This window comes from Melitaea cinxia, chromosome 7 (assembly GCF_905220565.1).
Source record: "Melitaea cinxia chromosome 7, ilMelCinx1.1, whole genome shotgun sequence".
NCBI lineage: Eukaryota > Metazoa > Arthropoda > Insecta > Lepidoptera > Nymphalidae > Melitaea > Melitaea cinxia.
Window position 1 is genome coordinate 4602810 of NC_059400.1, and position 17371 is coordinate 4620180.

The 17371-nt window shown below is 35.5% G+C and overlaps 3 protein-coding genes across 3 annotated transcripts in view; 2 read left to right on the forward strand and 1 right to left on the reverse strand.

The window, feature by feature from the left end:
• Window positions 1-1165: 1165 nt before the first annotated feature.
• On the forward strand, window positions 1166-2345 carry LOC123655234 (thiosulfate:glutathione sulfurtransferase-like). The gene is made up of 4 exons (XM_045591061.1): window positions 1166-1279; window positions 1497-1685; window positions 1763-1925; window positions 2269-2345. Exons 1-4 carry the CDS (start codon window positions 1210-1212, stop codon window positions 2318-2320), a joined length of 474 nt encoding a protein of 157 aa, XP_045447017.1. The 5' UTR covers window positions 1166-1209; the 3' UTR covers window positions 2321-2345.
• LOC123655111 (putative thiosulfate sulfurtransferase, mitochondrial) lies at window positions 2335-6386 on the reverse strand. The gene is made up of 6 exons (XM_045590949.1): window positions 6382-6386; window positions 5996-6046; window positions 3600-3649; window positions 2977-3177; window positions 2726-2888; window positions 2335-2490 (listed from the first exon to the last, which is right to left on the reverse strand). The coding sequence occupies exons 1-6, from the start codon at window positions 6384-6386 to the stop codon at window positions 2439-2441; spliced, it is 522 nt and encodes a 173-aa protein (XP_045446905.1). The 3' UTR covers window positions 2335-2438.
• A 220-nt stretch (window positions 6387-6606) lies between these two features.
• The window catches only part of LOC123655230 (angiomotin-like protein 2), a 29897-nt gene continuing 19132 nt past the window's right edge, over window positions 6607-17371 (forward strand). Inside the window, exons 1-7 of the mRNA XM_045591057.1 lie at window positions 6607-6832; window positions 7247-7419; window positions 7907-8061; window positions 8522-8729; window positions 8858-9063; window positions 9666-9846; window positions 17049-17198. Coding sequence (XP_045447013.1) covers window positions 6760-6832; window positions 7247-7419; window positions 7907-8061; window positions 8522-8729; window positions 8858-9063; window positions 9666-9846; window positions 17049-17198 — 1146 coding nt within the window. The 5' untranslated portion in view covers window positions 6607-6759. The remainder of the gene's footprint in view (window positions 6833-7246; window positions 7420-7906; window positions 8062-8521; window positions 8730-8857; window positions 9064-9665; window positions 9847-17048; window positions 17199-17371) is intronic.

Here is a 17371-nt window from a genome sequence, read left to right on the forward strand (position 1 = left end):
TTCGATTCGCTGGAAGCTACTGGCAACGTGGAAGAGATGACCGACAACGTGGTGAAGATGGTGTGTACACTAGGTCGTAGGCACTTTCCGCCGACGAAGTCAACAAAGCAGTCCAACTCTCTTCCGAAGCCTCGGATCTAATGTGGCGGAGGCGCGAGTTGCTCACTGCTCAAGCAGCTTCGCCAGAACAGAGGGCTTTTTCCAAGAAGATACGAAAACTTGTACGCCGAGACCTCCACTGCTCAAATACGAGAGAGATTGCTACTCTGATTGAGCAGAATAGGGATGACGTAGTTACGACTGAGCTACTTAAAGCCGCAGGGCGACCTGCTCTAAAAGTCTTGGCGAGACTCTTTCACGCCGTCACCCACCGAGGTACCACGCCGGAGGTGTGGTCCAGTAGTGTGTTTGGTGCTGTTCTTTAAGAGAGGCGACAAGTCTCTGTCAAAGAATTACACATCGATCTCACTTCTGAGCCATATCTATAAGCTGTTTTCGAGTGTTGTTACGAATCGTCTCGCTAGAAGACTCGACGAATTCCAACTACCGGAGCAGCGGGGTTTCAAAACGACTGACTGAGCACTGTAGACCATATCCATACTGTTCGGTAGGTTATACAAAAGACAGAATAATATAATCAGCCGCTGTGTATGGCATTTGTGGACTACGAAAAAGTCTTCGACTATTGTTTCTCAAAATGGAAAAACAAAAAATACTGTTTAAACAAATGTTTTGGATTAAGTTTTAAAATAGCCTAGCAATTATTTTTTTTTTTTTTTGTATTAATAAATGAATTTGATGTAATTTTTTTTTTATTATTTCACTTTATACGTAGCGAAGCACGTACCGGGCCGCTAGTATTTACTGATTGTTTTTATTATTAAGGTGTTGTTCAATTTTGCCGCCCCCTAAAAAGTGCCGCCCGGGGCGGGCCGCCCCCCCCGCCCCCACTACGCTACGCCACTGTTTTTTAACCACAACCTGAAACAACGAACAATAACACAAATATCACTAAAAATACATCTAATGTTTTAATTATATTATATATTATACACACTAGGAAAAGAAAAACAGGACGTTCACAAATTATCATAATATTATCATTCATCTGTGTACGACATTTACGTCATATTTACGTTTAAAAATAATAAATAAATAAATACACAATACATACACACAAGATCGTCCGTTCCTAAAGTAAGCAACTTAATGGTTGTCATTTGTCTTGTCAAAATGTCTATTTCATCCTACTTGTTTAAGATTTACAAATCAACAATAAGTAAGTTTTTGTACAAATGTTTCCTACGTACTTACTTCTTTGGTTATTGTACATTACTTCTAAATTTTGGCCAACTATTTTTATACCATTTTTATTTTGTTGCAAAAAAATAAAAAAACGAATTTATAAGTTTTACACTAACATTGTTTTTGATATAATTATTTGCCAAAGTACTAAATTGATTGAATAGAATTAATAAAGTTTTATAACGTTGCAGGGGGAAATTTTAACAAGAATTATTTCATCACCAAAGCGGCTTACTCAAATATGGTTGACCCTAAAAGAGTAGTTAGCTATGAAGACATGCTTAAAGTCATTCATCAGCCAGAAAAAGTTATTATTGATGTTCGTAATCCAGAAGAAGTAAAATCAACAGGAAAAATCCCTTCCAGCATTAACATACCATGTATTTAAAAAAAAGCCCCTGGTTATTTTCTTAATAGTCACATAGGGTTTAAAATTTATTTGTTGTGTATTTTTCAGTGGGCAGTGTTCAGGATGCATTAGCTACCATGTCAGAAGAAGATTTTAAGAAACAATTTCAAAGACCTAAGCCATCTTCTTCTGATGAGCTTATATTTTATTGTCAATCTGGTAGACGTTCCAGTGAGGCACTTGATAAAGCAATTCAGCTTGGATATACAAAGTAAATGGATAATTAGAATTTATCACATTTTCTAACATGTATGGTGAATGATGAAGTGATGTTTCCTCTGTCAATGGCTCACTACAGGGTGATGGTCTTGGAAAAACATAGCTATTCAATTTACCACATCATTTTCATCTTCTCTCTTCTTTTACTGAATCTAGTTTTCTCAATATTGGGAAGCTTTAGATAAGTAATTTAAAAAGTAAACATTAAAACATTCAGCAGTTTTAGATGAATTTGAATTCATAAACGTCTCACAATGAACAAAATTGTATCAGAAGTCATTCCAAAACACTATAAAGTAAAATACAAATAAATTTAATCATGATTTTTTTAACAGATCCAAGACATACTTGGGCAGCTGGAATGATTGGTCAAGCAGACAAAAATAAATATAAATTAGAAGTATAATAAAAACTAGTTTTATTTAAAAACCAACATCAAATAAAATATGTATAAGTAACAAAAAATGAATGAAGACTAGTTTTCATAACTCCTGCTTCAGTTTGACTAACGTGTTTTGCTCTCCCACTCTAACCAACTGCCAAGATAATTTTTCACACTGCAACAAAAAAATTGGTGATTACAAAAGTGATAGATAGATAGATAGATACTCTTTATTGTACACAACAACGATCAACACAATAACATATTACAAATAAATAAAAAAACAGTGTACAAAGGCGGTCTTATCGCTAGAGTAGTGATATTAAAAAAGGAAAGATAATAATTCTATTAAAATAAGTAAATTTTAATTGTATACCTACTTATATATATATTAAAAAAAAAAAACTCACTTTTTATATCCCAGATTAATAGTATTTTGTTGTGCCATGCCAGACCTCTTTCCTATCATACAGTAAAATATAATTTCAGTTTCTTCTGTAGGTTTAGGTATGTTGTACAATTTTTCAAATTCTTTTTCAGACATTGTACCAAGTGCGGTAGACACATTACCCACTAAAAAGTGATAGTCAAAATTAGCTGTTTGACTTTAATACATAGGACAAATACAGCTACATTGAATTATTTTATATGAATTACATACATGGAATATTAACACTGTTAGGAATTTTTCCATGTTCCTTTACTTCATTAGGCTCCCTTACATCAATAACTAGGATATTTTTATTTTTTGTAGCATTTTTAACATAATCGTAATCTACTATTACGTCTTCGTTACGAGCTTGTTCTGAATAAAATCGGCGAAGAGCAATTGCCTGTGACACCTCATGATGAGTAGTTGTACCTAATACGAAAATATTGTTTTACAATCTATGATATATTAATTAGGTCTTTGTTTACAATTGCAATAATATGGCTAAACTAAAAACAAGAAAATACAACTATCCAGCGCCCTACTTACTATTCTCATAACTTTTCATGCCTATTGGTTTTGCTGCTTGTGATGTTAAAAATTTTAAACTTTGTACAGCAGTAATATAAACCGGCCTTTTAAAAATAAAGCGAAACATTTTTACAGACGAGGATATGTAAAAAATGTATGTCAGAATTATAATTGTTATAGAAACAACTTTTAAGTGTTTTTTTTTATCGGATGATAAAGATTTTAAAACAGTAGTTGAACGTAAGTATAAACTAATATTTCGATTTAGTATAAGAGTCAAGACATTAAGACCAAAGACATATTAAGACATATATTCAACGTACTCTGTGACCAAAGATGTTTTATGACAATTTGACACTTCCAATGCTTCCAACTTAATTTTTGTTTTTTTTTTATTTATTTATTGAGAGCTGGATTCGAAACTTTAATTATTAAATAAAAAAAGAGTTCTTTAAAAAAAATCAAAACTACAACTAAATATATATAATTTATATATATTTCATAAATATTTATATGATGTTCACTATTATTATTATCATTATTATATATGTTATATTTCCTTCCATATAGAGTTAATTGTTTTTAAATTATACTTTCCAGGGGTATTTATAGGTTTAAAATGAAAACAAGTTTTATGTATTTTAAAGTTGAAAAATAGATGTTGTTCGATTCTCAGACCTACCCAATATGCACACGAAATTTCATGAAAATCGGTCAAGCCGTTTCGGAGGAGTTTTATTACAAACACCGCGACTCGAGAATTTTATATATTAGATATAGACTAGCGGCCCGCACTCGTTTCGCTTCGGGTAACTCAAGTTTTATCAATAAAATATTATGATTTTGATAATATTCCTTTCTTCCTATTGGGTAATTGATGTTATAATATATCGATTATCATATTTTTTTATGCGATATAGTAGTTTTAAATAAAAGTATCTTTTTATATAGATACTATTTACTTTAAGCTTTTTTCTTTTTGCAATTTCATGCACTACAGTAAAGTAATTCCACATTTGTCGTCTTCGTGGTATTTTAATTAATTATACTAAAATAGTATGATTAAACTCTAATGAGTTTATTACACAACTAAATTTATACTTAATTATATAAACAACTCAATTAAGTATTTTACGATTACAATCGTAAAAAATAACAAACTCACGAAAATAACGAACATCATACGAGAACAAACACGTTGTCCATAACTCCATTACGACGATGACGATGAAACGAAATAAATAAGTCTAGCGTGTAAGTATTTTTTTTTTTTTTTTTTATTAAGAACAAAAATAATTGAACAATGGATAAAAATAAACAAGTACCTATTATAAATGAAACATAATTATGTGTTGTTCTACAAGCAGCATCATTATCCTCAGATAACTCTAATATAAAATGTAATACAGTAGTTGAGCACAAAAGTGGTTAACTATACAAAAGTTTAAATAAAAAATGTATAGTTTCGTTTTTAACAGACTTCCAAAAAAGGAGGAGGTTCTCAATTCGACTGTATTTTTTTAATGTATGTTACTTCAAAACTTTTAACTGGGTGGATCGATTTCGACAATTTTTTAATCGAAAGGTGGTGTGTGTCATTTGGTCCCACTTATATTTATTTGAGATCTAACAACAACTTTTCGAGTTATTATATCTAATAATGCGTTTTTACTTGACTATTCTTTCGTTGACCTACGTTGTATTATACCGCATAACTTTTTACTGGGTGTACCAATTTTGATGATTTTTAATTTAATCGAAAGCTGATGTTTATCGTGTGTGTATATTCAAATTTCATTTAAATCTGATAACAACTTTTTAAGTAATCTTTGATAACGCGTATTTACTTCACTATATTTTCGTCTCCCTACGTTGTATTACTTGTCGATGTAATTGAAGTCGGTTTTTATCATTTGCGAGCAAATACAATTATTGTCGTTATTATCGATATCAACATCACTTAAAAACTTAAATAAAAAAATCTTAAATTAAAATATTAATATTCTTCTAAAATTAATACTTAATCTTAAAGATTCAGCTATTAAATTACCTCTTTATTTTTATTCTTTATTTTTAATTAATTTTGGTCAACTTCCAGTGAAACTCTCATCAAAATCGACTAGGCCGTTGCCTAAACCTTCTACTAACTATAATCTGCCTCCCTGCTAAATTTCATCTTTGTCCATCCTGGATGGATGGACCATCCAGCGGTTTTTGAGTTCTCGTGATGTGTGAGTCACCTTTCTCTTTTATATATATATATATATATATATATACATATATATAGATTGCGATACATTATTTGGACACCTTCTCACCATCTATAGAGCGTACATTTTAAATTTCAAGTCTCTTACATCAAAGACATAGGACTTTCAAACAAACTTCCAACCCCCGTTTTACCCCCTTAGGGATTGAGTTTCGTAAAATCCGTTCTTAGCGGATGCTTACGTCTTATAAGAAGCCTACCTGCCAAATTTCAAGTTTGTAGGTGTTATAGTTTCGGAAATTTCGTGATGAGTGACCTTTCGCTTTTATATATGTATAGATAGATAGATAGATAGATAGATGGATAGATATAGATAGATAGATAGATAGATATAGATAGATAGATAGAATATTATAAAATTACTTAGTGCAATAAAGAATATATATAAATAACTTGCCTATATAGGGGTTCATAGCAAAGAGGATATAACCACTACGTTTTAGTTCATACCTGAGTGATGGAGCATCCTCGAGTGGCGCTACAGCGGCTACCGTCACGCACCTAGCGAAATGTTACGCGTTATATTAAACGTAAATTATATTAAGCATCAGAATCTTTGTTGCTATTTCTTCTAATATTTTGTTTTTCGACTAAACAAAATGAATTATTTATAATAGTCGATTGCCTAAAAAAGTTTATAATTGATTAATTTGTTTAATTTTTGATAAACAAATTAATCAATTATGAACGATTGTTTAAGCTAGGCTTCAAGTCTTGACAGGTAGATACTTTTGACAACCAAGGATATGCTGAAGGGTTTTATGGTTTTATTATAGGTTTACGTTTAGGTAATAGACAAAATTAAAAACACTTTGTAATTTTGACAGCTAGCTGACCCCATGGCCCGTACATATATTATGTATTAATTTCATTTTAATATGAAATAAGAACAGGATATTATTTTGTTTTGTTGTCTATTTCTCACTTCGAATATTAATAATTCAATTTTGATGTGATACACTTAAGAAATAAGCGCTGAGGTAAAGTAAGTTGTTTTTAGTCACGTTACATTGCTGCAATATTCAGATTGTAATGAGTCTATTCCTCGTTTTCTTATTGCAATCTATTTCTATCTATCAGTGTGATGGTAATAAACACAGTGGTCTTAATTTATTTGCACATGGAAAGTGTTTAGAATTATATACGTGACATAATCTTTTAAAAAGTGAAGTGAAATGATTTCCAGCTGAAAATTTTAAGGTCACAATAAAAAAATGGGGTCCATGCGACCGACGGGACGTTTTCTCTCATTCTCTAATAACATCCAGAGGACGCCAAAACAGACTGGTAAGTAATTAAATTTGTCAATTCAAATCGTCAATCACAAAATAAAACAACCTAACTTTTATATGAATCATAGCTGTTGTAATGTAAGTGCCCTTGTTTATTTTATTTAGCAACACTAAATTCATAAGTATTTACAATAGTTTTTCTTTTTTTCTGTGTTTTGAATAGTTTGTGGACTGACTAAATTTTTTTTAAACTTTTAATATACTGTTTTACTTGACAAAGGATTATAATGTAAATAGAGATTATATTTATTTTTTAAATAATTAGTTAAATAATCACAATACTATAAAAATAATAATGTTGTAATGATGAAAATTTATTTGTAATTTAATAAATAAAATGTATTTTTAAAAAATGCAAACATTTAAAACAGTGAAATACTTGTGATTGTTACTTTCATTTGTTTCTCAGTTCCTAGTGGATTCCCTCAGAGCTTGTCTGGTAGTGAAACAGATGTGTCAACATCTAATGAAAACTTGTCTAGAGAGGAAAGATATGTTGTCCGACACACTGCTCGTGTAGAGCCCCAGGGGCAGGAGAACCAGAGTCAATCAAACAATAACAATAACAGGAATTCGCTTAAGGTAAAAGTTGTAAACTTAAATACATTACATACTTTGTCCATTGATTTTTTTTTCTTTTTATTCATACTACTATAGTGATAGACAAGCATATAGTGAGCTTATAGTGAGCGGTTATTTACCACAGGAAAAAAACTATACTTGAGAGCAGTATTATTTGGCTGTTGTGCTGCTCTTCATTGTTTTCTGCTAAACCTTCAATATAAATTCTCATATATATATGAAGTAACATTTGTTGTACATTTTTAAGCTTCTGGTTATTATTATATTAGGATTAATACATACCATATTTATCATTTGTTTTATGGAATACAATTTTTATCCAGGTGTTATAAAGGAGTTTTTATGTAATTTCCTTTTTGTTATTTCATATTATATGAGACGGAAAGGTTTTTCTTTGGTTATATTGGTTAAATTGAATATAAACTTAATTAATTATAAAACTGTTTAATATTATTAATTTTATTTTAGAATTTTTTTTTCATACCAGGACAGTGTATCAGGTAGTAATAGAAACTCGCTAAAAGATTCAGTGAGTGGTGGAAACAGTAACCGAAGTTCACTTGATGTTTCATCTTCTTCTTACAATACCCTCATCATACACAACCAGGATGATTCCTGGTCCTCACGACCGACGCCAATTCGGTGTGTAAAATGCATTGTAAATGCATTTTGTTTATATTTGTTACTTAGTAGTATTAAACTTATTTTAAACTAGCTGTGCTCGGACTTTGTCCTCGTGGATATATGTTCAACTTAGTTCTTTAAATTTTCATTTATGACCTGGTTGACATAAAACAAACTCTAAATTACAAGCTAAGCTAGCCATAATATATTAGAAAAAACCACACCTACATCGGATAAGCCGTTTCTGAGATTAGCATGCACAAACGCACCGACAAACAGACAAAAATTCTGACAATCATTTGGGTGCTTATTATAGTTGATAAGGGTCTCAATAATATTTTTTCTCATATTTCTTAAATGTACAGACAGCAACCATTTACATTTTTATTATAATATAATATGTATTGATTTAAATTGATAATGGTAACTTTCCCATTTCCATTTCATGTAGATGGTAATAATGTTTCACTTTTAATAGAGAACACGAACGAACCAATAGTGAAGTTAAGCATTCAAATACCCAGTCTTCACCATACCACACACTAAAAAAGACAGAAATGGGTAAGAAGCCTAGTGGTATACCATTACCGAAAATGCACAAGGAGCAAACAGTAACTGCAAGTGCAAATTATATCGACATCGGAGGTCAAAGAATATACACTAGTCCACCTGACCATGGAGTACAGGTTATTTTTATTTTATTTTTAATTTTTTCTACTTCTGTCTTATTCGCTATCTAATTGTAATTTAAAAAAAATTATCCTTACTGCTGGGTAAGCAGTAGGAGTAAATTTTATGTTAAAAATTGAATCAGGAAATAACCGAAATACCCGATGACTACTTAAACCAGTCGTCCGTACTGAAGCACCTCGCAAAAGAAGTGGCCCAGTCTCCTCCACCTGCTTCACCGCGGCCTCGCGCACCCTCGAAGCTACGCGACGAGCGCAAGGGGAAGGGATCTAAGGCCAAGCTGAGCAAGGAGAAACTGAATCTGTCAAGATCACAGCCGGATTTGACAAGGTATGTTTCTTTACAAGATATGTAATAGCGTATATTAATTATTATATTAGCATATTTGGAACCATCAAGTTTTAAATTATTATCAAGCTTGTAAGCTTGTATTGAAGGATATGTATAAAGGTTGGATGGACCTTTATGGAGACGATGCTTGCTTTATCTATCACACCTCAATACTATATAGCCCCCCCCCCCTCCATTCGAAAACGATATAATATCCAGCAATTTTTTGTTTTACGGACCATTTGGCGCCCCGTAGCGTGAGTAGCACCCGGGGCATGATATTCCCCCTTTCCCCACCCTCGCTACACCACTGCATACCTCTGTTCTGATTCTATATAGTATAACACATTGTGCGGTAGTATAGCTTGATAGAATTTAGTGTTGTACTGTCGTGCTTAAGTAAGAAAAGTATAACCGTTTTCACTGCTTTTGTAAAATGTACATTTCTTATACGACAATTTTTAAATATATACTTATTTAGTTCAAACAATTCCAAAATGAAATTTTCTCAGATTTCGTATTTAATATACTGCCCTCTAGTCCCTTTACCCAAGCACGGCAGTACGGCTCGGGCGCGGGTGTCAGTGTAGTGTGGTGTGCAGCGTGGGCGTGCGCGCGGCGCCGGGCGGCTCGGAGTCCAGCGGCTGGTGCAGCGGCGGCGAGGGCTCGCTGGCGGAGCCGGACGACGCCTTCGCGGCCGTGCTGGACGCGCTGGCCGGCGAGAACCACGCGCTCAAGCGGCAGCTGGCCGACGCCTGCGAGCGCGTCGCCAAGACCGACAAGGTGGGTGTGACCCGGGCGCGGGTGTGCTCGGAACTCTTGAAAACACTACCAGCCCTCCCGCCTAAAGTGGAGGCTCCGAGTTCCGTGTGTTATATCCCTCTGCCTTATAGGTTTATATAGGCTTGTAGAAAAAGGGAATCAGCTTAAAGGAAAAGCCTAGTCCAGTACCTACACTGCTTCACAACGGTTTGATGGATATATTCCTACTAACAACCCTAGCAACAAGTGTAAATGATAACAACTGGGCCCGACAGCTTTACGTACTGTTTAAGACACGGTGAGCTCCACCCAAATGGAGAATCATCCAAACCGGAAAAAAAACAATGGAGGTTCAGAGTTTCGTGAATAAACATAACATACTCGTGACCACACTCCAGCCCTTCTGTCTCCAGTGGAGATTACAAGTTGAAGGGTCAATTTTAAAGGAATTTTGTCCACTACACAGATAAAATATATTTCGTTTTTTATAATAAAGTACGCCATTTTTAACTGACTGCAATGAAGTTTAAATGGGAGACTATGTTTTTGTCTTCTGTTCGGTTCTGTTGTTATGTTTCTTACGAGGAGACGGTCCAACAGGTGCATCTAGTTGAGCGGACTCCCTTGGCGTGTTTGTAGGCTGGGTAGGTACCAAGTAAATCTCTAAATACTAGGTGCCAACTTGGTTTCATTTTAGAGAAATAGTTTCTTAAAGTTTAGTAATCGCTTACCTTAGGCTTACGCTTTAGCCTGTAATATCGCACTGCTGGGCCTCCTTCCCCATGTAGGAGAAGGATCAGGGTTTAATCCACCACGCTGCTCCAATGCGGGTTGGCGGCTATATTCCCTACTAGAGTAACAATCGCTATCAGGTGTCATAACAACCGGGGTCGACGGCTTAACGTGCTCTCGGAGGCACGGTGGGAGACCCACAAGGACTGCACAAACACCCAGACCACAGCAAACATCTGCATGGCCCAGTGGCGTAGCGTAGTGGGGGCGGGGGGGGCGGCCCGCCCCGGGCGGCACTTTTTAGGGGGCGGCAAAATTGAACAACACTTAAATAATAAAAACAATTAGTAAATACTAGCGGCCCGGTACGTGCTTCGCTACGTATAAAGTGAAATAATAAAAAAAAAATTACATCAAATTCATTTATTAATACAAAAAAAAAAAATAATTGCTAGGCTATTTTAAAACTTAATCCAAAACATTTGGATAAACAGTATTTTTTGTTTTTCTATTTTGAGAAACAATAGTCGAAGACTTTTTCGTAGTCCACAAATGCCATACACAGCGGCTGATTATATTATTCTGTCTTTTGTATAATCTACCGAACAGTATGGATATGGTCTACAGTGCTCAGTCAGTCGTTTCGAAACCCCGCTGCTCCGGTAGTTGGAATTCGTCGAGTCTTCTGGCGAGACGATTCGTAACAACACTCGAAAACAGCTTATAGATATGGCTCAGAAGTGAGATCGATGTGTAATTCTTTGACAGAGACTTGTCGCCTCTCTTAAAGAACAGCACCAAACACACTACTGGACCACACCTCCGGCGTGGTACCTCGGTGGGTGACGGCGTGAAAGAGTTTCGCCAAGACTTTTAGAGCAGGTCGCCCTGCGGCTTTAAGTAGCTCAGTCGTAACTACGTCATCCCTATTCTGCTCAATCAGAGTAGCAATCTCTCTCGTATTTGAGCAGTGGAGGTCTCGGCGTACAAGTTTTCGTATCTTCTTGGAAAAAGCCCTCTGTTCTAGCGAAGCTGCTTGAGCAGTGAGCAACTCGCGCCTCCGCAACATTAGATCCAAGGCTTCGGAAGAGAGTTGGACTGCTTTGTTGACTTCGTCGGCGGAAAGTGCCTACGACCTAGTGTACACACCATCTTCACCACGTTGTCGGTCATCTCTTCCACGTTGCCAGTAGCTTCCAGCGAATCGAATCGGTTTTGGAGTTCCCATTGAAACTGCTCGGAGCCACATAGTAATTGGGGCAGCGTACGTCGGAGAGTGGATTTCACTAAGCGGGCCCGCTCTTTTCGGAGGTATATATTTAAAGTACTCCGCAATAGCCGGTGGTTACTGCCAGTGTTAAACCAATTAACCAAGGAGACATCTCTGAATATATGCCTTTTATCCGCTATGATGAATCTATCTCGTTCCTCGTCATAGTGTTGGGGCATAGCCATGTACACCGCCTTTGGGGCTTCTTCTCAAAAAAATTGAATTCATCAAGAAGAACCCCTCTGACTCATAGTAGTTGACGAGCATCTACCTCCTGCGATTCCTGCGCCCCTACCCGTGTGGTCCGATCCTCGATTCGTCGCGGTCTTGTATTCCCACTTTAGCGTTGAAGTCTCCCATAACAACGTTGTAGAAGGCCGAAGTAGTCCCATGCATGGCCCTAGTAATATCGTCATACAAGGCTTCGACTTCATTGTCAGATTGTACTGAGGTCAGCGCATAGAGCTGTATCACTTTTAAGGAGTACCTGTCAGTGAGTTTAAGTACAAGGTACGCTACCCGGGTCGACACATTGCTGACTTCCACAAAGTTGTTAGTGAGAGTCTTGTGAACCAGAAAATCGACGCCACCTTAGGAAAGCCCATCACCTTCACGGAAGCAGAACAAGTGCCCGGAGTCCAAGATCATCGTGTCTTCGCCCTCTCTTCAAACTTTAGACAACCCCAGTATGCTTCACTTAAGTTTAAGTTTAAGACTCAGTTTTACTTCCAGTTCGGTAAGGTTGTGGTCCAGCCGTAACATGCCTCCATTATACGTAACTGGTACGTAGTACCTGTAGTTTTGAGTGACAGCCTCCCGTATCCCGGTGATCCTCAGCACCCTCCGCCCCATCGTTACCGCGGCCGCTGCTATAGCCGGGAATAGTGGGGCTACCGAGAACTGAGGGCCTAAAATTCTACCGCGAACTCATGAGGGTTTTTGCCCATAGTCACTACGCTGGGCAGGCGGGTTGGTGACCGCAGGGCTAGCTTTGTCGCACCGAAGACGCTGCTGCTCGTCTTCGGTTGTGTATTTAAAAAGCTAGCTGTAGGATGGCTATACCGCCATCGGTCGGCTTCACTAGTTCCACAGTGGTATTGGAACTTTGCTATTTCATATTATTAACTAGCTGACCCGGCAAACGTTGTTTTGCCAATAAACTATTTACTATAATATAAGTGTGCAGGGATTTACTTATAAACGTTGTAGATAATGAAAGTATACTTTATTTAGTACACAGAAAAATTAAAATAATACGTATAACAGACTACTACGATCGGTACACAAATAAAAAAAAAAACAATGGCCGAAAACAGTATAGTGAGTAAGACAGGAGACCGGCTTTATTCTCATCCCTACTCCATGATGTTTGCTGGATGAGAGGTGACAACGTAATGTAGACATCTAGCGGGGATAACTGATCGATTGATAGTTATCGACCGGCGAAGGCAGGAGATCAAATTGAATTGAGAAAAAAAATCACTATTAAAGGAAATTATTAAAAATAATAAAAAATAAAAATTGCGATGGAAAAATAGGGCTTGATCGTAGAAAGGTTGAAAATTAAGAGTAATATAATTTTTTTTATTCTAAGTAATGACAAAATAAATATAAAAATCCTGCCAAAAAAATTAAAGTTTATAATTAACAAATAAAATATAGGGGTTGATCGTAGAAGGTTGAAAATTTAGGATTGTATGTATTTTTAATGTTGTATCGTAAAAAAATAAAAATATAAATAATTTATCTAAAAATAAAAAAAAATAAAAAAATTAGGGGTTGACTACCCTTAACATTTAGGGGGATGAAAAATAGATGTTGTTCGATTCTCAGACCTACCCAATATGCACACAAAATTTCATGAGAATCGGTCTAGCCGTTTCGGAGGAGTTTAACTACAAACACCGCGACACGAGAATTTTATATATTAGATTTATTTATTTATTTTACATGAAATAGTATGTCTTAATAATGATCACTAATCTAATAAAATCTAATAAGTACTATTAATTATTTTGTATTGTTATTTAATTGATTGAAAACTTTGATTTGGGCAAATTGAGATAAGGATTGATGAATTTTGCATGGAATTAAATAAAGCTTTATCATTATTATTATTATTGGAACTTTTCTATCCCTTAGTCGCATCTTATGACACCCACGGGACGAAAGGGGTGGCTAAATTCTATATGTCGTAGCCACTCAGCTAAGTAAGTTTTAGTATACTTTAAATTGAAATACCTAAATAAGGGGGCGGCAAAATTTTCTTCCGCCCCGGGCGGCCGACAACCACGCTACGCCACTGGCATGGCCAATACAAATGTTTGTCGTGTGCGGGGATCGAACCCGCAACCGTCAGCGCAACAACTACAAACCAGTGCTGCGACCGCTGCGCCAACGCGTCGTCTCCTTACGTACCATTAATTTGACTGTAGAAGTATCAAAGCGGCCAGTCCAGTAGCTATTCAACATGAGGACTATCCGTGCAACTCTGGTTCGATTCTCCGTTAACTTAATTTGTACTCGAAATTTTTGATATGATGATTTTTTATATTCGGTCTAAGCGACCGTAGCGCCGTCTATAGTGAGTTCTTTACAGAAACCCGTAACTATTCAAAGTTTCACATTACAATGAAAAACTTTGACAGGAGACGACACCGTGCTATTTTTGATTTCGACCGTTCCAGCGGGGATCGAACCTGCATCTCCGACTGATCGTGTGCTCTAGCCAATTAAGCTATGGAACGATGTACTCCCTAGATCGAAATTTTTGATATGATGATTTTTTATATTCGGTCTAAGCGACTGTTGTATTCATGGATGCAATACAAAGTACTAAAACTAATTTACCTTTTAATTTATTAGGTATTATTTCACATTTCATACATTTTAAAATAAGTTTAATAACATTTTAGTGAAAGATTTTCACCAACATAAAACAAGAACTTAAAAATGAACAAGCATATGACTCACTATTATTAAGCAATTATAAAAAAAATGTAACGAAAGCTGTTGATATTGAAACCAACTTGCTTTAATAACCCCATAACTTTTCTGATACATTTATAAAAGCAACGCCAGACTTTTAAAATTATTTTTGCAACTCTTAGTCAATCTCGTTTTATAATGAAATGTCATCAATATACATTTCACTTTCACATTGTAGCCGTGATCTCGTATGGACTCGACCTTCAATAAGGATTTACTTAATACTTTTACTCACTTTCATTGTTAACGGGAAAAAGTTATATTAAAAATGATCAGTTTATAATGCTCACACAGCATTGAACACAGTCATGTTAACTATATGATATATGTATATCCAACCCATTATACAAAATATATTTATATTGAATATTGAATATAATATTTCCCAAATCAACTTTTAAGCCGTTACTTAATCAAGAAAGTGTACACAAATAATATTAGTAAACTTTCAAATCGATCACCATGACCTTCTCTTGAAAACTGGCACATACATAATAATTATGTCTTATGAAATAATGTCACTAATTTGCACTGAAAAGTTTGCATAGGCTCAGATGGCAAAGAATATTATTTTTTTAAATGAAACTTTTAGGCGCATGAGGGTAAAATTTTTACGTATGAAACGGCAACGTTTTGATGAAACGTCAAAGTTTTAATGAAACAGTAACGCTTTTGTCGATGGCGCTGGAACCGAAATCTAAAGCTTTACATTTGTATAAATATAAACGTGACTTAAAAATTACTTTGCCAAAGAATTTTCACTTCTGACATGTGTACTTTGTACGCAAGCACTTTTTTTGTTTGTAAGTGATATTTGCATCAAGTAGCGAAATATTTTTTACTCGGTATATTTTACTATGCAGGTGAAGGTAGCAGTTGAAAGCCAAAGTTTTAATTAGGCCTTAGGGCTTCTTTTAAAAATAAAGATATTTGCAAATTATTTGAAAAAAAAAAGCAAAATTCGTAAATTTTGGTCGATAAAGGCGCTTAAATATATTTTTTATAATTATATTTCGAATCATTATCAAAAATTTCGATCTAGCGGGTACATCGTTCCGTAGCTTAATTGGCTAGAGCGCCGACACGGTCAGTCGGAGACGCGGGTTCGATCCCCGCTGGAGCGGTCAATTTTTGATATGATATTCAAAAATGTTTAGAATTCCTAATGTGTAGGTAACACAAAAATAAAATCGTATATATTAATATTAATTTGTTTACAATTCAGTTGCAAGTACCTATAGGAATGTGATAGATAAATCACAAAAATAATTAGGTCAGCCCCAAATACCGATGATCGTAAGTAAATCTGATTCAGAGCGTGAGTAATATTTATTTTCACTCGTGTCGTCACTCTCTCGTTTTGAATGAAAACGAGCGTAAAGTGCGTTGCACTTAATTCTGTTATTTTTTGTCGTGATTCACAATATCCGTAAACCTTTCGTATTTTATTTCGTACACCATATTCGTTACTGGTCAAATTCTTCTTTTTTGGTCGATGACTTGGTTTTTAAAACTTATGAGTTTAATGTATTAAGATTGGATGGCAATAATTAATTGTAATTGTATCGTTATTGAAATATTTATTTTATTATTAAAAAGTTATATTTATTAAATAACTTAACGGGTGATTGATATTAGAAATTTAACGGGTGTAAAAATATCCTAATGTTTGTATGGTATAAAATACGATATTTGACAGAAATGTTATTTGATAAATAAAATTCATAGATTAGGTTTGGTTTTGTTGTTGAGCCTAAAAAGTCAAATGACGACCAAATGTTGACTACCGTCCCCACGAATTGTACTTGTATGCAGGACCACTGGAGTCACGAGTGTATAAGCTTTAGCTTACAGAGGTGAAATCGAGAATAAAGGAGGTTTTGATAATGTATGTTCACAAACGAAAAAAAACCTATTTTAATTTACATTGATCAGTACCTACCTACAGCGTATCGACTCGATAATATAATCAATTAAATACATATTATTAGAAATAGCTCAAAAAGTAAGTACCTGGCAGCGCTCCTTCCGATTTTAAATGAAATATGTGATAAAGAAGAGTCATCAAATACGGTATACCGAGTAAAATCTAATAAAGAAATAAATACAGTTAAAATAGTAATGGCCGTTTTTGAAGTAGGCATAAATAGGCATGATTAGTTTGAAATCCCAGGGTGTCCCCGTAGTGTTGTGTAAGAGAATAAAGTTGACAAAGTGTTGTGTGGTGCGGCAGCTGGAGGAGGAGGTGGAGAAGGTGCGGTCGGCGCACGAGGAGCTGGTGCAGTCGTGCGAGCGGCGCGAGCGGCTGGAGCGCGCCGCGCGCGTGCGCCTGCAGCAGGACTGTCGCCGCCTGCACGACCTCAACCGCGCGCTCAAGCAGCAGGCGAGTGACACACCACTTTTGCTACCACTTTTTGAAGTGGAACTTCTTTAGGCGCATGTGGGTAAAATTGAAAGAGAACGTGTGACGCGGCAACGTGTGACTCGTCAGTACTTGGATGGGTGACCGCCTGGTTTATACCACGTAGAATACATCGGTTCTCGTCCGATCACTGA